This window comes from Ranitomeya variabilis, chromosome 1 (assembly GCF_051348905.1).
Source record: "Ranitomeya variabilis isolate aRanVar5 chromosome 1, aRanVar5.hap1, whole genome shotgun sequence".
NCBI classification, from domain to species: Eukaryota; Metazoa; Chordata; class Amphibia; order Anura; family Dendrobatidae; genus Ranitomeya; species Ranitomeya variabilis.
In genome coordinates, this window is record NC_135232.1 from 345,463,192 (window position 1) to 345,484,728 (window position 21,537).

The following is a 21,537-nucleotide window of genomic DNA, read 5'->3' on the forward strand; positions in this document are numbered from 1 at the left end:
CCCGTTGCTGAAACCAGTGTCTCTGCCCATACATTATGCTGCTCTTAGATTACATGGCAAAAACATGCTTACAGATGCCCTTTTAATAGTTTTGTTGTTGTTCTCACTTTAACTGATGAAAATAAACAAACAGCTCAAAATGGACAAAAAAATGCATTTCTGACCCTTCTCTTCAATACCAGTCATAAGCTTTCCATCCATGGAGTCTGTCAGTTTCTTAATATGTTGGCGATCAACTTTTTGGGCACCTTACACATTTTAGAGAGGTGTACTGTCATGCTTTCATTTACATTCCCTGTTTAAAGGAAACCTGTCACCAGGAATAACTGTTAACCTGCAGATGCATGCCCTCATCATCTCCCGCCTCGACTACTGCAACACCCTCCTCTGTGGCCTCCCCGCTAACTCTTGCACCACTCCAGTCTGTCCTCAACTCTGCTGCCCGGCTAATCCACCTCTCTCCTCGCTACTCCCCTGCTTCTCCCCTCTGCAAATCCCTCCACTGGCACCCAATTCCCCAGCAAATCCAGTTCAAACTACTAACACTGATCTACAAAGCCATCCACAACCTGTCCCTTCCCTATATCTCTGAACTAATCTCCCAATATCTTCCCTCACGTAATCTCCCATCCTCCCAAGACCTCCTACTCTCCTCCACACTTATTCGTTCCTCACACAACCGCCTCCAAGATTTCTCCCGAATATCCCCCATCCTCTGGAATTCCATGCCTCAACACGTCCGATTATCCACCACCTAAAAAACGCATCTCTTCAAGAAAGCCTACAGCCTGCAATAACCATTCTGCTGCCTCGCCAGAGCCGCCGCCTCGCCATCGCCAGAGCAGCCGCCTCGCCATCGCTGCCGCCTCGCCCCCTACCTTCTGCCTCTTCCCCACTATCCCATAGAATGTAAGTCCGCAAGCACAGGGTCCTCTCCCCTCTGTACCCGTCTGTCACTGTAAACTTGTTTACTGTAAACGATTTCTATAACTTTGCATGTAACCCCTTTCTCATGTACAGCACCATGGAATTAATGGTGCTATATAAATGAATAATAATAATATTGGGTTAATCTGCAGGATAACGGCATTATGATGCTGCCTGGCGCCTGCACTTAGCCGAATGCTGCGGGGAGAAAATTATCTTTATTCTCCCAGCCCAGTATTCAGAGCAGTGACTGTACCCGTGCTTCCCCCATGACTTAATCCCATATCTGCAGATAAACAGCGTTGTCCCTGGTGACAGGTTTCCTTTATAAAGTGCCCACAAGTTCCCTAAGGTTTAGGTCAGGTTAGGAAGGGGCTATGACATTATTCTTCCATCTTTTTAGGCCTTTAGTGGCTAGCCAAGCAGTGGAGCACTTCAACGCGTGCGATGGAGCATTGTCCTGCATAAAAATCAGGGTTTTCTAGAAAGATGCAGATTCTTCCTGTACCACTGCTTGAAGAAAGTGCTTTCCCTTCATCCATGATGGCACACCTGAGAGGAATCCTCCCAGCCAGGACAGGAACCTACTGAAATGAAAGGGCGGTACCTCTCCCCCTGCTTCAGTTGGGTTCCTGTCCTTGACGGATTCCCATGCTGAAACCTGTGCCTCTGGAGCTGGAGAAGTCATCAAATCTAAAAGAACTGAGAACGGGCTCTAGAAAGCTTTCTCCCTCTCCTCCTGGATCGCCACATCTGCATTATGTAAGACAACTGAGCCACAGTAGCATACATCAACCCCCAGGGGGGAGCAAGGTCCCACTCCATAATGGTAGCAGCAAACAACATTCTCTAGGTGGCAGAACAACATCTCTTGTCCCTTACTGCACTAGACCTAAGGGGGCAGAGAATGTTGAGGCAGGCTTCCTAAGCCGCCTCAAACTAGAACAGAGGGAGTGGGCCCTAAATCCCCGGAGTGTTCCAGCAGATAGTGCATCTATGGGGGTTGTTGGAAATAGATCTCTTTGCTAAAAAAAAAACAGGAAGGTAAAAAGGTTCTGTTCTCTGAACCCCGGGGAAAGCCCATTTGCAGTAGACTCTCTCCAGATTACCTGGAACTTCAGGGTTGCTTAAGCCTTTCCTCCAGTAGCCATGATTCCAGCGGCCGTGAGGAACATTAAAGAGGATCAGGCAAGAGTGATTATGACTGCCCCCTTCTGGCTAAAAATAACTTGGTTTTCCCTGTTAAGGACAATGTCTCTATCAGACCCATGGATCTGGCCAGAGATCCTGGAACTTCTCATGCAGAGGCCAATATTCCACACCCAAGTAAAGGGTTTCCATCTAGCAGCGTGGAATTTTAAAGGGCACTACTGAGTAGCAGGGGTTTTTCACCAGGGCTAGTTTCTACCTTGCTAAAAAGTAGGAAACCCAAAACCACTAAAATCTACCGCAAGACATGGAGAAAATTCTTGGAATTTTTAGGAAAGCCATTAGGCCATAAGCCTCCAATCGGTCCCATCCTAGAGTTCCCGCAGTTGGGGTTTGAACTGCGGTTGGCTACTAGTACCCTTAAGTTCCAGATGTCTGCCTTGGGTGCATTGTATAGTTGTAACCTTGCAGCTAATACATGGGTGGCAAGGTTCATTAAATCCTGCGATAGATCCAGACCAGTACCAGTCCTGAATGTTCCGCCATGGGATCTGAACTTGGTATTAGAGGCTGTGACCGAGAAGCCGTTTGAACCAGTACAGAAATTATCAGTGAAATGTCTTACCCTAAAAACAATCATATTAGTGGCTCTAACATCAGCCCATAGGGTGAGTGACTTACAGGCCCTTTCTATAAATTCTCCTTATACTAAAATATTTGAGGATAAAGTTGTGTTAAGACCTGATCCATCTTATCTTCCCAAGGTGGCATCAAGTTTTCATCAAAGTCAAGAGATTGTCCTTCCCTCCTTCTGTAATAACCCTAAGATTCTGGGGGAAGTGGTTGTTTCATAATCTTGATGTTAGAAGGGCACTGTTAGAGTATATATTGGTGACTAGCCAGTGAAGGAAGACCCAGTCCCTATTTGTAGCCTTCCAGGGTAGTAAGAAGTGTTACCACTGTCGAAGGAGTACCATTACCAGGTGTATTATGGAGGCCATTAGTGTAGCTTACTCCTCTGCTAGGGGTACTCCGATCCCTGATGGCATCAAGGCCCATTCCACTAGAGACATGGCGACCTCCTGGACAGAGAAAGCGGAGGTATCAATTGATCAATTGATCAAATCTGTAAGGCTGCTACCCGGTCCTCACCATCCACCTTCTTTAGGTACAATAGATTGGATCTATCCTCTTCTGCTGAACTTTTGTTAGAGGGGTGCTGCATGCGGTGGTCCTTCCCTAAGGTGTTTCAGATTCCCCAAAAGTGTCTCAGGTGTGCAGTCATGGGTGAAGGGAAAACAACAAGGTTACTTACCGGTCTTTCCAGAGCCCATGACAGCACCTGGTTATCTCTCCCCCCCCCCCCCTTTCTCACTTTATGGGTGTGCATTATGTTTGGGTGCATTTATAATGTGGTGTCGGTTATATGGGTAAATAAACCGGGAGGGCCTCTCATGCTCTGTAACCAACTGAAGCGGGGGAGAGGTACCGCCCTTTTTTTTTTTTTCCAGTAGGTTCCTGTCCTGGCTGAGCGGATCCCTCTCTCAGGTGTGCCGTCATGGATTCTGGAAAAACTGGCTACTGGTAAGTAACCTTGGTGTTTCTAAAATCTGGCAGAAGATTTGGGAGTTGATTTGGATTCCAACTAGCTCATCCATAACCCCTTACCCCCCGGAGTTTTTTTGTTTGTTTTTTGCTCCCCTCCTTCCCAGAGCCATAACTTTTTTTCTTTCCATCAATATGACCATCTGAGGGCAGAGTTGTACTTTTGAATGACAACATTGGTTTTACCTTGTCGTGTACTAAAAAACGGGGAAAAAAATTCCAAGTGCGGTAAAATTGCAAAGAAATGCAATCCCACACTTGTTTTTTTGTTTGGATTTTTTCCTAGGTTCACTAAATGCTAAAACTGACCCGCCTTTATGATTCTCCAGGTCATTAAGAGTTCATAGACACCAAACATGTCTAGGTTCTTTTTTTATCTAAGTGGTGAAAAAGAAAATTGTGCAATTTTTCGATACCCGTAGCATCTCCATTTTTCATGATCTGGGTTAGGATGAGGGCTTATTTTTTGTTAATGATACCATTATATTTTTAAAACCCTTTTTCTTTTTTTTCTTTTTTTTTTTTTTTTTTTACCTTTGCCATGCTTCAGACGCTGGCACAACTTGATTGGCTCTGCTACATAGAGGTGATGCTCAGATCACCTCTATGTAGTAGAATTACAGCATTGCTATGAGCGCTGACCACAGGGTGGTGCTTACAGCAATCTGGCATCAACAACCATAGAGGTCCCAAGGAGACCTCTGGTTGTCATGCTGACTCGCTGATGACCCCGTGATCACGTGATGGGGAAGCGCTTGTTAAATGCCGCTGTCAGTTTGACAGTGGCATTTAACTAGTTAATAGGTGCTGGTGGATCGCGATTCCACCCTCGCCTATTGCAGGCACATGTCAGCTGTTCAAAACAGCTGACATGTCCCGGCTTTGATGCGGGCTCACTGCTGGAGCCCACATCAAAGTGGGGGTTCTGCTATCGGACATACTATTCCGTCCGATGGCAGAAATAGGTTAATAACACCAGCCCATGGCAGTACCCCTCTTCCATCTTGCTGGTGTCTGAGTCGAAGTGGAGGTTTGTGCCCATTACTGGTCCAGCCATGGACACATCCATCTGGTCTGTCGAGAATCTGTTACCTAGTTCCATCAGTTTATAGGACCTTTGAACAAACGGTCTTCAGGTATTTCTTGGCCCAGTTTTGACTTTTCAACTTGTCTTGTTCAGTGGTGGTCGGGGTTCAGGCTCCCTTACCTTGGCCATGTCTGAGCACTGAACACCTTGTACTTCTGAGTTCCAGGGAGGTTGCAGCTCTGGAATATGACGGCACTGGGGATAATGGGTCCTGGTTGCTTTGTTTTGATTCTTCTCAAACCTTTGGCAGTTAACCCCTTAAGGACCAAGGGTATTTCCGTTTTTGCATTTCCATTTTTTGCTCCCCTTTATCCCATGGCCATAACTTTTTTTTTTTTTTTGGTCAAAAAAGGGCTTGTTTTGTGAGGGCTTGTTTTTTGCGGGACGAGTTGTTCTTTTTGAACACCATTGGTTTTACTATGTAATGTACTCAAAAATGGGAAAATAAATTCCAAGTACGGTGAAATTGCAAAAAAAAGTGCAATCCCACACTTGTTTTTTTTTGTTCTGCTTTTTTCCTAGGTTCACTGAATGCTAAAACTGATCTGCCATTGTGATTCTCCAGGTCATTACGAGTTCATACACACCAAACTTGTCTAGGTTCTCTTTTATCTGAGTGGTGATGAAAAACATTTTCCAAACTGTTTTATTAAAAAAAAGTCCCATTTTCTGATACCCGTAGTGTCTTCATTTTTCGTGGTCTAGGGTTGGGTGAGGGCAATCTTGCCTTGCGCACGCGCAGTATGCTTTGCCCAACTGCGAGCAAAGCTGAAAAGCATTAGTGCGCATGCGCCAGCGCACTGTCCCGGAACACAGCGAAATACTTCCGGGGCGCAATGCGCCGGCGCATGCGCACTAATGCGTTTCGGCTTTGCCCACAGTTGGGCAAAGCATACTGCGCGTGCGCAAGGCAAGATTGCCTTGCGCAGGCGTGTACTATGGAGGGCAGAGAATGAACTTCAATCCAATATTGCGGCCAGCATGCAGCCAGCGGGTAAGGAAAGGGTGAATCAAACACCCGAAAACCCCACCCATATGACCGAAAACTGGTCCCGCCAAATTTAGGTGACAGGTTCCCTTTAACATGTTAACAGTTGTGGGTGGATCGTGATTCTACCCACAGCTGTTGGGGCACGTGTTAGCTGTTCAGATCAGCAGGCATGTGCCGGAAAAGGTGCGGGCTCATCGCCAGAGCCTGTACAAAACGGGGGAAGGTGTCCAATGACGGACTCTGTCCATCATTGGACGTTAAGGGGTTAATGTGCCTTCTTTTTTTTATATACTATTTTCACCATAACTTCTGATGTTTCTATAATTGCACCCCAATATCTTGGCAATTTCAGTAGTTCTGCATCCCGAGGATCAGTTAAATCTTTTTGGCCCATTTTGTCTGAGTAAAACAAGCTGCCTAATAACTTTGCACAGTTTGATAAAGGGTGATGATATCCTTTGGCTTCATTACATAAATGGACATCCCCTGACCTACTTCATCCAATAATCATTCAAGTTTACACAGGTTCGAGTTGGAACATAAAAATATGATCAAAATACTCACCTAATTGTGCACACAAGCCTATCTTAGTGGCTAATTGCATTGCGCACGCGCGAACTATGGAGGACAAGTACTCTTCTCAAACATATTGCGGACAACAGGCACGGGTGGGGTGGAGAAATGAAGACGAAACGCCGCCCATCGGACGGGAAAAAAGGCATTTGCATATCCCACCAATTCAAGGTGACGGGTTCCCTTTAAGTCTCCTCACCTTGGTAAGTCAGGCTTGACATGTCACTCTCCGGCAGGAGAAATGCTATCCCTTGGATCCTGGTCTGACGCCTCTCACCAAGCCAAACCAGATCACACACTTGACACGGATGAGGGATAGAACCGCAAAAGTGTCTGCAAATTGTGAGATTCCTAGTTTGGCTTTTATTCTAAGTTAAATGAGAAGACTCCTTAAAAGGGTCGATATTTTAGGATTGCTACTTCTAATAGGTGGTACTAGAGGTCTAGTCCCGTTCCTCTTTGAAGTGGCTATTTGAGGAGCATTGCAAGTCTTAAGTCTCCTCACCTTGGTGTGTGTATCAGGCTTGACAGGTCACTTTCCGCAAGAAGAAACATTATCTCGTGGATTACCTGTTGGTTAAAAAATTTAACTTTTTTTTTTGTTTATCTAGTTTCAAGTTTGAGAAGGAAAAACAGGTGAGAAATTGGGTCGCAAACCATAGAGGAGGAATACGAGGTGGAGGAAGAGGCTTTCCACGATATATGGAAAATGAAAATCAAAGAGGGAAACGAGAATTTGAAAGACACAGTGGCAGTGACCGTGCGTAAGTGTTATTTGTGTAGCATAGAAGTTGCTAAATGGATCCCATGTCCTCCTGGATGGTTTTATTTTGGTAAAATTCCAAACTGTAACCTTTTTTCAATCTTATCAGGAAAAGTATGAATTTCTTTTCTAATTTAGTAATAAATGCTTGGAACTTTTAAGAGGTTGGTTGTAGTCGAACTCTAAGCTTTTGACAGCTGTGTGAGGGCGGGTGGATACGATCCGGAAGTGGCAGTGCTTTGGAGGCAGCCTGTGTTCGCTGCAGTCTATTAAACGCAGGTGAATCCACATGTGTTCACTGAACCGTGCGGATTCGTGGATTTCGATACATTCTGTTGGTGAAAGTTCTGTTTCGGAGCCTAGTGTCTCCGTAAGAGAAATTGACGTGCTGCGGTCTTCAGAAACGAGCTGAATGACAGTCTCCGCAGGTGAGCTCGGGGGGGTCTGTAGACGCATCGTGGATATGGGATTTCTTGAAATCCCATCCACTATGCTGTAACATCTAGACTGAGGGTTGGACGCTGCACATGTACGCAGCATCCAACCCGCAACATTTACTGATCGTCTGCACATACCTTATTAGACTTCCTGCTTGAAGAGAACACTGGTGGCAGACAATGTGTGCATGTAGGATGTAGTCATTTATAAAGTAATGTGAGATGGATTTCTGTGTATTTTAGAGCAGTAGGAGTTCTGTGCTTGTGTTGTGAGACTCTAGTTAGCCATTTAGAAGTCGCTATGTTAATGTTGAAAAGGAGCAATCCACTCCCCTGTCCAGGTGCATGGCAAAATACTTCAGTAATAGCAACAGTCCAAACAATAGGCTTGACAAAGATCATGCAGGTTTGAAGCATGTTGCCTGGCTGCACAACAGATGATTCGTCCCTGCCTTTTTAATCTTTTTGCTGTTGGGCTCAACCATCTTTGTGCCTTTTTTATACTATTGGGTCAATAAAGCAATTATTTTAAGAAGTTGAGTGCTGGCTATCATTTGGACTATGTCCATAGTAGTATATTAACCTCTCATAAGGGCTATCTTCTAGTGGATTTACCCTTTAGAAGAAACTATATTCTCCCTTTTCAGATTAACTCTTAAAAGCAACTGTATCCTCTGCCTTTGTTTGGCAATCTTATTACATATTTGGTATATAACAATAATCTTCTGCATGAAGTGCAGTTCAGGCTCAAGGATGTTGGGAAAACATTTCTTTGATGTATTGCTGATTCACTGCTTCTTGTGATGCTTTGCTGACCACTTTTGTACTTCAGTTTTACCAAGTTTGAGGAAATATGTGAATCTATTCTCCTGTTTTGTCGACGAGACTAGATTTGTCCACACTGAATTCTGCCAGATCTCGGAGATGGAAATCTAACCAGGTTTTGCAATCACTCTTCTAAAGTGAAAGTCAAAACCTGCATTTATAGCAAATCCGATTATTTTCCTCATTTTGTGGAGGTTTTTTTTTTTTTTCCCTCAAAAGCTATAGGTCCTCGGCACTAGTTTTAATGATTATAAAAAAGGCTCCTTTCTTCTACAAATGACACCACACCTGTCCACACGTTGTTACCACTAAGGCTGCTTTCACACTAGCGTCGTACGACGTATGTCGCAATGCGTCGTTTTGGAGAAAAAACGCATCCTGCTTGCAGGATACGTTTTTTCTCCATACACTTGCATTAGCGACGCATTGCGACAGATTGCCACACGTTGCATCCGTCGTGTGATGGATGCGTAGTGTTGTGGCAGACCGTCGGCACAAAAAAAGACATGTAACGTTTTTTTGTGCGTCGAGTCCGCCATTTCCGGCCGGAACTCCACCCCCGCCTCCCCGGACATCACAATGGGGCAGCGGATGCGTTGTAAAACTGCATCCGCTGCCCCTGTTTTTTTTTCACAGTATGCGTCGGTGCGTCGGCACGTCACAACGCTAGTGTGAAAGTAGCCTTAGCCACACTAATTTAGAGAGGTGTTTTTTTTTTGTTTTTTTTCTTCTAGACACCTACAGGTAACTCGCCAACAATATTCTCTCTATAGAATGTTTCATCCTGGCTCCATGGCATTCATATAATTTGACTTCAAGATTTCATGCTCAATCATATTCTTACACACATTGGAATACATTTTAGCTCTGAAACCCATTCCATACTTCACAGGAAAAATCACAAACCCACTGGAAAGCTGGCTACAAAAAAACCAAAGGATCAAACTTGTCAATTAGCTCTTGACTCCAGCCGACCTCACTGTAAGTACTTCATTGCGATCTTTAATCCTTGAAACCTCTTATTATATCAACAGAAATAATCTCCATAAACTTTTATTGTGGAAATCAATTTAAACAAAAACTTTCATTTATCGACAAGGTTAGCCACAATCCAGGTTCTTGCTAAAGCAATACAATTTGTATCTTGACTGTTAACACCTAGGTTCTAAGAGGGTTCCTCTCGCCCTTTGATCTAAGCAAGACAAAAAGCTGCCTCCTGATCCTTCTATGCACATTTTTTACAGTGCCAAAATACACATACTCTGCTGATTTCATGCTTTTGAACCCAAAATACCAGGTCCAATCTGATCTACACCCAACTCTGGTAAACTTGCTAACTGGAGAGATAGACTGTCAAGGGAGTGTTTTAAAAGGAAAATATTTGGCACTCTCTTAAACTCCTCAACAATGCTGTAAAAGTAAATATTCCTGAAATAATCTAGTGGCTACATCAGAGGATGCTGGCAATTCTTGGCCTTATTTAGGATTTGAGGGAGAAGCCAAAAAGCACTGGCACAAGTGTGGTATGGTCTCATTTATATGTAGCACTCTGTTATGCTACGTTCACATTAGCGGCGGGCGCCGCAGCGGCGCCGCATGCGTCATGCGCCCCTATATTTAACATGGGGGCGCATGGACATGCGTCGCACTTGCGTTTTGCGCTGCATGCGTCGCTGCGGCGCCCGCGTCCAGGCGCAGAGGACGCAGCAAGTTGCATTTTTGCTGCGTCCAAAATCAATTAAAAAAAGGACGCATGCGGCGCAAAACGCAGCGTTGTGCATGCGTTTTGCTGCGTTTTTGTTTGCGTTGTGCGCTGCGGCGCCGACGCTGCGGCGCACAACGCAAATGTGAACGTAGCATTAGAAAGTAATCACAAATGCTTTACTTATTAATGGTTGCACAATTTCTGCAAAATTATGCCAACACTAACATAAAGGAAACAATTTTAGAATTGACTTCTAACTTTACTTACAAAGACATTGTAATTTGAGGTATCTTCTCTCCGGCTTTCTACAATTAGTCAGACACTTGTAGTAACCCCATCCATAGTATAATCAATACACTGATAGAAATATTAAGGGTCTAACTGTACTAAAACTTAACATTTTCTAAGTATTAAAATGAATGCACAAAAAAGAAATTGGAGAAAAAATTAAATACACCGATGTATAAAGATTGTATAATTTCCCCAAGCTCCAAAATCCTCTCCTCGAGGTTGTACGCATATCAATTTAGTAGTGCACTCAAAAATTATATAAGGTTTGTAGTAATACCTATATTGCACAATTTATTAACACTACCTGAGAACCTAATCACAGGATATGAAGACATATGCCAGAGTAATTATACATTCATAATTTTATTTAAATAATTAAAAAAAAGATTAAAAGTAGAAAAGAACAGGGAATCCCTTCTATGAGTAAACACGCACCCTACAAATTATAGGTCTATAAGAAATAAAATGGATAAACCCACAATTACCGTAAGCTACTGCAAAGTGCAAGTGCAAAATAGCAGCGTATGTACCTCCTATCAGGCTCGGACTGGCCCACCGGAGAACCGGTGGATTCTCCAGTGGGCCCAGGCACTGACACCTGCTGGCATACTGGCCAGCAGCTGCCTAGGGCCCCCACTGCTCCAGGGGACCCCTGCCAGTGGCTATGGGGTCCCTGTGCCAGTAGCGGCAGCTGGAGACAGGATTCTGTCCCCGCTGCTAAAGCAAAATGAATATTCACGCTTCCCCACGCCCCTATGGGCGTGGAGAGGCGTGAATACAATTTCTCTTTAATAGCGGGCAGCGTTAGCCGCAGGGCGCAGCTAACACTGCCCGTATGTAAAGCCGCACCGCACACCCACAGCACCGCACACCCACAGCACCGCACACATACACACACGCAGGCACACACTCAGGAAGCAGGGAGGTGAGCTGCTCTGTCTGAGACAGCCCAGCTGGATGACGTCATCATCCAGCGTGCTGCTGACGCAGCCAGAAAGCTTCCAGCGAGGAAGAGGCTGCTGGGATGAGCTGCTGCTGCGGGGAGGTGAGCTGTGCTGTGTGCCTGCGTGTGTGTGTGTGTGTGTGTGTGTGTGTGTGATGAGCTGCTGCTGCTGTGAGCTGTGTGTGTGGTGAAGGACAATGATATTGGTGGGGGAGATAATGATGGGGATGAGGGGAGGCAATGATGGAAGTGATGGGCAATCATGGTGAGGGAGGGAATGATGGAGGTGATGGGCAATGAGGGTGAGGGGAGGCAATGATGGAAGTGATGGGCAATGATGGTGGGGGAGGCAATGATGGAGGTGATAGGTAATGATGGTATGGGAGGCAATGATGGAGGTGATAGGCAATGATGGTGGGGAGGCAATGATGGAGGTGGTGGGCAATGATGGTGGGGGGAGGCAATGATGGAGGTGATGAAATGGGCAATGATGGTGGTGGGGGAGGCAATGATGGAGGTGATGGGCAATGGTGGTGGTGGGAGGCAATGATGGAGGTGATGAAATGGACAATGGTGGTGGGGGAGGAGGCAATGATGCAGATGGTGGAATGGGCAGTGTTGGAGGTGGTGGGGGAGAAGGCAAAGATGGAGGTGGTGATGAGGACAATGATGGTGGAGAGGGGCTGCATTATACTTTGAGGGGGCTACGTTATATTCTGTGGGGGGACTGCATTATTCTCAGGGGACTACATTATATTATGGGGGGCTACAGTATACTCTATGGGGGGGCTGCTTTATATTCTGTGGTGGGGCTGCATTCTCTCAGTTGACTACATTATATTCTGTGGTGGCTGCATTTTACTATATGAGGGGGGCTGCATTATACCCTATGAGGGTGCTACATTATATTCTATGGTGGGGACTGCGTTATACCTGAGGTCTACCACCAAAAGATGAGTACAAAGTACTCACAGACCACTATGACACTGACAATATAAAATCAATAAAGTTTATTGAAAATTTATCTAAAACACATATCATACCATGTGAGGATCTCAAAAAGACTCAGTCAGAATTCCATATATAGCAGTGGTAACTTATCAGCACCTATCACATAGCATTGTAAGTTTATATATATATATAAATGCTTATCCCATATGAGGCTCACAGAACATCCTTTAAGGTCACCATTTGATATATTGCTACCCGGATGATGAGAACTTAACATTAGGGACATCTTTGTGAAAATGTTAAAACTCAATCAATGCTTACCCATTCTAAGTTAGAGTGCCACTGCAAGGGCGTTCCTGGTGACCTGGTCTGGTCATTATAGTGTTTTCATATTTGGCTATCCTGTATTAGACTATCCAATTTCTCCTCTCTTCTGTCTGACTTGGGGATAGTGTCCTATATTTTACACCATACTAAATTTAGTAGACTGCTCGTGTGTGTGTGTGTGTGTGTGTGTGTGTATTCAGCCCCCTGGAACTTTTCAACCTTTTCCCACATATCATGCTTCAAACATAAAGATATCAAATGTAAATTTTTGGTGAAGAATCAACAACAAGTGGAACACAATTGTGATGGGAAGATGGAGCCAAATACAGGACCATTCTTGAAGAAAACCTGTTGGAGTCTGCAAAAGGCCTGAGACTGGGACGGAGATTTGTCTTCCAACAAGTCAATGATCCCAATCAAAATCTACAATGGAATGGTTCACAAATAAATGTATCCAGGTGTTAGAATGGCCAAGTCAAAGTCCAGACCTCAATCCAATCGAGAATCTGTGGAAAGCGCTGAATCTACTGGCTAACACGGTACCAAGATATATTTCTTTCCTGTGGAAAGAGCTGAAAACTGCTGTTCACAAACAATCTCCATCAAACCTCACTGAGCTCGAGCTGTTTGCCAAGGAAGAATGGGCAAGAATTTCAGTCTCTCGATGTACAAAACTGATACATACCCAAGCCACTTGCAACTGTAATCGCTGCAAAAGATGACTCAACAAAGTATTGAGTTAAAGGGGCCGAATAATATTGCACGCCCCACTTTTCAGTTTTTGAATTTCCACAAAAATGTAAAATATCCAATAAATTTCGTTCAACTTCACAATTGTGTTCCACTTGTTGTTGATTCTTCATCAAAAATTTGCATTTGGTATCTTTGTTTGAAGCATGATATGTGGGAAAAGGTTGAAAAGTTCCAGGGCAGGGCCTCGTGGTGTGCCGTGATCAGTGGCACGTGACTGGCCGGGGGACCAGGGACCCTAGGCAGCTGCCAAGTCTGCCTGCCCATAACGCCGGCCCTGCCCATAGGTAAAATTCTACAATCTAAGCTTAATTTGTCCAACAACTACTGTAACGCCCTCAGCGTCAACTTGTGCAAGCATTGCGCCAGCTATACCTCTCGACTCAGACACCAACTTGTCCTCCAGTAAATGACATTCCATTAATAATAATAATATTTATGCCCACACAGCGACTTCCGTTGCATTACACGTTCGCCGATGTTGACAGGACTCCCTGCTGCATCCAGGCTACCCTACCACTATTGGAACCTATAGAGACAGGATATACGTTTCTCCCTGCACCAGTATATTTGTTCTGATGAAGGTCCGGATGTGGACCCGAAAACATTCAACTTGCCTGTATGGATGCATATCAATAAACTTTTTTCTGCATATGATAATAACTCATCCAGAGTGCCAAGTTTTTTTTCTGATTTGGATCCCTTTGGGCTGGATACCCTACTTGAGCCCCTACTCTATATACTATTACGAGTGCCGTGTTGATTTACCTTAACTGTGAACAAAGTCCCTCCGTTTTTTTTTTTTTCCTTGCCAACAGCACTCCAAAACGCTATGCCAACCATTCCATGGTTTTCAAGATTGTTACAAAGTGCCCAATCAAGAGGACCCATAAACAAAAAACAAACAAAAAAAAAAAAAATCTAAGTAAGGAATAACTGACTGGCGGAATTATTCTTCACCACCCGTTCCAAAAAATAACAAGGTTTCAAATGGAGAAAAAGAAATCGCACAATCCATTGGTAAACTCCGATCTTGAAAGTATCCACTTTCCCAATAATAACCTAACAACCATATACTCTCTGAATGAACCGGCAACAACCTTAATGCTGCTTCTATGTCCGTTTTCGCTAGTAATGTACCTTGCTCGTAATGATGAACCCATGTAACTGCTGAATGAAATGTATACGTTACTGAACATAATTCAGGGTCTATCCTGTCATTTACTGATAAAGCTTTTGGATAAGAGGGGATGAATGAGTTAAAAAGTATTCAGCTCTTTTTGTCTATAGGTACCACACCCATCGGTGAAATAACCAAATCTGCTACTGGGGGAATAGAAAACTGGCCTGTCATACGCCGAAGCTGAACCTCCTTCCCATTTTTTTTTTCCAAAACTACCTTCGGGTTTATCTAAAGACCTTACATCTTTTTTTAACGAAAAATAAACTTTGTGATTGGGAGTAGGCATTCTAATGTTAGTGAGTGCGAATATCTGCCCTCTTCCTATCCAGGAATCTATTTAGAAAGGGGGCCATTGTGTGAAGATTCACCAGACTCTCCCCATTGGCTATTATTGTTTCCCCCCTTTTCCCTTCTTAAAGCATCTTTCCGCTCCATGTGATGATCCATTACAATGTGAGCACGCGTGTTTATATTTGCAGTTCATGCTATACTTGAATTGCCCTTCATTAAATTGTCAACAGGGTCCAAGCTCATCTTTTGATCCCTGCACCCTATGACCGATGCTTCCCCGAGTTCCCAACTGACTACCCCCACTCCCTGGATAGGAGTGCCGATACCTATATGCCATCAACACTTTTAACCCCCTTCATGACCATTGACGTATGGATAGGTCCAGGCAATTTTGCGCGCACAGAGGCTGTGTGCGCGCGATAGTTGTCTGGTTTTGGCTTATTCAGGCTGCTGACACCCAGCATTCAGAGCCAGAAGAGGTGCAGGCACTTCTTCCAGCATTTTAACTTTCTAAATGCTGCAATTGCAGCATTTAGTAAGCAGGCAGAGGGAAAAAAGCAACTGGATCGAAGACCCCGCAACTTAGACGCGGGGTCCTGATTGATGTCAAACAACATCGGGTCACCATGGCAACGGTCACTAGGCACTAGCAAGTTAGTTTGATCATGCACTGCACATGATCTAACTAACTTGTCTGCAAGGTTTACGGGCTATAATGTATAGCAATGCTCCTTATAACTGTTTCCACATTTTTTGCCATTATGGTTTACTCCAACCTATGGTCCCCTGATGAGCCTCTATACTAGGAGGGGGTGAAACCCGTTGGGACAAGGACACTGGGACAAAGAATGCTGTTTCTACCCAGATAAGTTTACCTATTATGGTGTTCCTAGCATGCTGCTGTTTAATTTATATGATGACATATTTATGATGCTTAGTAAGAAAAAACACCTTGGTGTATTATGTTCCATTGAGAAAGGAACAAGGTGTTAACTATTCTCTAGCATGCTAGGCCAAGCTATTGGTCGCTGAGGTATATTACTCTGTGTCAATCCACCCCACATGTAGACCTGAAATATAGGGAGTGTATAAGTGTTGAATAACTTGTTTGCCTGTATACATATTTTATTAGTCAACAGACACTACCAATCTATAGAATACCCTGGCTTTTTTGGCTGTATTATCACCTTTTTGAGCATAAATATATGCAGGTGTGGTCCATATTTGGTTGACACAGTGCTAAAAATAACTAGAGCCGCATTTGATTGGCAAACCTTCTCTTTTTTTTCTGGCCCATTGTTTAGGCAGAAAACTTTTTAAAGGTTAAGATCACTCAGCTAGATCTGTTTTTTTGTGTGGAGGGATTTGGGTCTGGGTAGTGGTTAGGGCGGTGTAGGGACATAAGGGACAGTCGACGCGGAGTGGGGGCGCCACATCGTGTGTTAGGGTGCCAACCTCCACTGCTAGGTAGGGCACAGGTCATTTAGGATCCTATTAGGGTCTTTTGAGGATTTTATCATCCTATTTTTTCTCCCCCTTGGTCCTTTTTGGTCCACTGCATTGGCCCACCAACACCCAGCCCTATTCTCTTTTGGTGTTAGTTCACATATTTGACTTTTTATTGATGTAATTTTAAAAATAATAAATAAAGGAATTTTTTAAGGGTTATTTTTCTTTTTTTGGTTTTCTCCTTATAACTGTGATCAGAGTGCAGAAAGTGAAAGTCCCAAAGTGGGACCAAGTAGAAAACAGTAAAAATATTTATTTTTTTTAAATCACAAAATACAGAATGTATGTTGTACCCAGAAATAAATATTTGTATGAAAACAAAAAAACACAAAAGTACACATATGGTATCACCGCGTCCGGAACGACTCTACTTATAAAACTGTACCACCAGTCAACCCCTTCAGGTAACACCATAAAGGGGCAAAAATGTTTTATCTTCATACTGCCAACAAAATGTTCTTGCAGTTTGTTCACTCTGCATCCCAAAAATTGGAATAGAAAGCAATCAAAAGTCATGTGCCCGAAAATACCAATAAAAACGTCAACTCATCCTACAAAAAGCAAGCAATCACATGACTGTCGGCAGAAATGTTAAAATTATAGCTCTCCAAAGAGGCCATGAAAAAACTTGTTTTTGCATAAAAAAAGCGTCTTTTTAGTGTGACAGCAGCCAAACACGAAATTGCACCAACTCGAAAAGTAAAGTCGTCTAATCACTTATACGGCACGAGGAACAGCGTAAAAAAAATATGTAAAACCAATTCTTCACCTGAGGTTGATTTGTTCATTCTGCCTCCCAAAGATCGCAGTAAAGCTCTGCTCACATATATCCTGCACAGATCGCTTACACTTTTTTTTTCCTTGTAAATCTCTGAAATATGTGATTCAGATGAAACTCCCTAGCGAAAGATTGCCTATAATGAGGCAGATGGAGACACTGTGGATGCTGTCTGGTCTGTGATCTGGAGGTATCCATCTTTTTAGGCGTGCATAAAAGTCCCATCAGCCACAGTTTTGTGCACTTCTGAAAAGGACGACGCTGAATAGAGGCCAGACGAAGTCCAGAGCAACTTTGCTGCCTCATTATAGTGAATGGATCACTTGGGGTTTCATCTGAATCTCGTCAATCAGAAATTTAGATGGAAACCCCAAAGTAAGTTCTGAGCGTAGAGCGCAGGATAAATGTGATCCAAAATGTTATGTAAAATGTTACCAATAAAAGCTTCAAATCAATCCACAAAAAAAATGCAAGTCCTCACTCAGGTCCGTCACCGGTCAATGGAAATATAGGAGGATTCCATGTTACTGGTAGTACAGAGGCTCTGGAAAAGCAGCAAAATTGCTCCTCACATCCACACAAGAAATCCAGTGAATTCTGTGCTCCCAAATCCAAATGCTCCTCTCCCTTCTGAGCCCCACAGTCTACCTAAACCATATTTGGCGTCCACATGGTTTGCATTTTTGTAGTGATGAGAGCCCGCTTAACTTACAGGTGCATATCTCCAGAAGCATGAGCTGGGCACAATGTACGGGCACTACCATGTACTGGTCACTACCATGGCAGTTTGCAATTTTCACTCCACAACATCCACTGCTGCTTATTTCTGAAAAACCACCCATGGAGTCAAAATCGTCACATCTGTAGATTCCCAAAGTGGTATAATTTCCAGAATGGGGTCGCTTGAAGGGGAATTCTGCTCTTCTAGCACTTAGGGCTCTGTATATGGAGTCCGCAAACTGTTCTATGAAAATCTGGGCTCCAGGATGCAAATAGCGCTCTGCCCTGCAGACAAGCTTTTTGGAGATGGAAATTTCATTCTCCAGCAGGACTTGGCATCTGTCCACACTGCCAAAAGTACTAATGCCTGGTTTAAAAACAACAGTATCATTGTGCTTGATTGGCCAGCAAACTCGTGTAACCTTAACTCCATAGAGAATCTATGGGGTATCGACAAGAAGAAGATGACACCAGACCCAACAATGCAGATGAGGTGAAGGCTGCTCAAAGCAACCTGCTCTTCCATAACACCTCAGCAGTGCCACAGGCTGATAGCCTCCGCGCCACGCCACATTGATGCAGTAATTTATGCCAAAGGAGCCCCGACCAGGTATTGAGTACATTTACTGATCATACATTTCAGTAGGCCAACATTTCGAATTTTAAAATCATTTTTTCAAGCTGGTGTTATAGAGTATTCTAATTTACGGAGATTACTTTTTTGGGTTTTCATTGGCTGTAAGCCATAATTATCAACATTAACAGAAATAAACACTTGAAATAGATCATTGTGTTTGTAATGACTACACCATGTTCCAAATTATTATGCAAATTACATTTTTCTCGGATTTTCCTAAATGGTCAGTGCAAATGAGTCAGTCTAATAAAAGTTGTCACCCGTTAAGTATACATCGAATTTTATTGAAGAAATCTCCCAATGATAACAGTATAACTTCCAAAATGAATAAAAACTCAAAAATATTTAGAATTGAGTGTCCTCAGTGGTTGATACCTTTTAATGGCTAGCTGAAAAGATGGTAACAAATTGCAAGCTTTCGAGACTACACAGGTCTCTTCATCAGGCAAAGACTAAAAGAAATTCTGAAGAATCACATATTTATGCACAACATAGCACAGAAAAAAAAAGAAAAAACCATGGATAAGATAGGCGACATGAAGCTGAATTATCATGAGTGATAAAACGTTATGTCCATACATATTGGGCAAGTTCTTAGATAAGGAATGTTTTATTGTCCTCTGATTGGGGTTGATTCTGTTATGATGACCCCACTTGGTCTGAGGGGCAAGTTCCTTAGTTGATGTAAAAAGACATAAATCCATGCGACACATTCATTCCTGCATTGAGACTGTCAAAGGCCGTCATCAGTTTATATTCTCAGACTCTTCTGTCTCTTAGATTTGAAGCTACCTTTTAACTCAAGTAATTTCATGTCCATAATGTTATGATTTGGGAGACAAAAATGTATTGCCACAGGTAGATCCATTCTTTTTTCTTATTGTGTGGTGGTGAGAATTCATTCTTGTTCTAAGCTTTTGCCCTGTCTCCCCCACATACAGACCCCCAGTTGGACATTTAGTACAAATAATTAGGTACACCACAGTAGTCTCGAAAGTTTGCAATTTGTTACCATCTTTTCAGTTAGCCATTAAAAGGTATCAACCACTAAGGACTCTCAATTCTAAATATTTTTCTATCTACTGGCTAACACGGTACCAAGATATATCTTTCCTGTAAAAACTCAAAATGCACTGTTCCAAATTATTAGGCACAGTAGAATTTCTAAACATTTGATCTAACTCTATAGCGCCACCTGTTAGAAGTAGCTATCCTACAAGTCACAATCAACCCTTTAATGAGTCGTGCTATGACTTGGGATAAAAGCCAATTCAGTATCTCAATTCGCAATTTGCATATTAAATTTCCCAGAGGAGCATTGCACGGTGAATAAGCCTCCTTACCTTGACAAGCCAGAGCTGGTATGTCACTCTCCACAAGGAGAAACCTTAGACCCCAGTCCAGAGCCTCTCACCTAGCCAAATCAGTTCTCATGCTTTGCATTGACGAGGGACAACAGCCCGAAACACAGGGTCTACGAATTGAGATACTGATTTGGCTTTTATCCTAAGTCATATTGCAAGACTCGTTAAAGGGTTGATTGTGACTTGTAGGATCGCTATTTCCAACAGGTGGCACTATAGAGTTTAAGTCCTCTTTTCTCTGAAGAGGCAATTTGCATATTAAATTTCCCAGAGGAGCATTGCACTGCGAATTGGCCTCCTTACCTTGACAAGCCAGAGCTGGTATGTCACTCTCCATAAGGAGAAACGTTACCCCTTAAACATTTGATATGTTTTAAAGAACTGAAAATACTCATTTGTTGAATTTGCTGCATTAGGAGGTCACATTCACTGAACAAAAAAGCTATTTAACTCCAAAACAACCTAACAGGTCAAGTTACATGTTAACATAGGACCCCTTCTTTGATATCAGCTTCACAATTCTTGCATCCATTGAACTTGTGAGTTTTTGGAGAGTTTCTGCTTGTTTTTCTCTCCATGAAGTCAGAATAGCCTCCCAGAGCTGCTGTTTTGATGTGAACTGCATCCCACCCTCATAGATTGTTTGATTGATGATACTCCAAAGGTTCTCTGTAGGGTTGAGGTCAGGGGAAGATGGTGGCCACACCATGAGTTTATCTCCTTTTATGCCCATAGCAGCCAATGACTCAGAGGTATTCTTTGCAGCATGAGATGGTGCATTGTCATGAATGAAGTTGATTTTGCTCCTAGAGGCACATTTCTGCTTTTTATACCATGGAAGAAAGTTGTCAGTCGGAAACTCTATATACTTTGCAGAGGTCATTTTCACACCTTCAGGAACCTTAAAGGGCCCTACCAGCTGTTTCCCCATGATTCCGGCCCAAAACATGACTCCTTCACCTCCTTGCTGACGTCACAGCCTTGTTGGGACATGGTGGCCATCCACCAACCATCCACTACTCCATCCATCTGGACCATACAGGGTTGCTTGACCCTCATCAGTAAAATCAGTTTTTAAAATTAGTCTTCATGTATGTCTGGGCCCACTGAAACCATTTCTGCTTATGTACACTGTTTAGGGGTGGCCGAATAGTATGTTTATGAACCAAGCCTTTCAAGAATCCTACACCTTGAGGTTCAAGGGACTCCTGAGGCACCAGCAGCTTCAAATATCTGTTTGCTGGTTTGTAATAGCTTTTTAGCAGCTGCTATCTTAATTTGATTAACTTGCCTGGCAGAAACCTTCCTCATTATGCCTTTATCAGCACAAACACGTGTCTGCTCAGATTCAGCCACAAATCTCTTAACAGTATGATGATCATGCTTAAGTTTTCGGGAAATATCTAATGTTTTCATCATTTGACCAAGGCATTGCACTATTTGATGCTTTTCGGCAGCGGGGAGATCCTTTTTCTTTCCCATGTTACTTGAAAATTGTGGCCTGCTTAATGTGTAACATCATTTTTAAGTAGTTTTCCTTTAATTAGAATCACCTGGAAAACGAATTATCCTATGTGTTTAAGATTGATTTCAGTGATCCATTGAGCTCTGAGACACAATACCATCCACAAGTTTATTTGAAAAACAAAACCATTAAATCTTTGACACTTAAATCCAATTTGCATAATAATTTGGAACACGGTGCATACAATGTTTCACTTTTTATATTGA

The 21,537-nt window shown here is 43.1% G+C and overlaps 1 protein-coding gene across 11 annotated transcripts in view; it reads left to right on the forward strand.

Moving 5' to 3' along the window:
- HABP4 (hyaluronan binding protein 4) overlaps positions 1-21,537 on the forward strand; it is a 117,218-nt gene that overhangs the window by 71,762 nt on the left and 23,919 nt on the right. For all 11 annotated transcript variants that reach the window (XM_077299703.1, XM_077299672.1, XM_077299678.1 and 8 more), the window contains one exon: positions 6,944-7,096. In XM_077299703.1, coding sequence (XP_077155818.1) covers positions 6,944-7,096 — 153 coding nt within the window. The remainder of the gene's footprint in view (positions 1-6,943; positions 7,097-21,537) is intronic.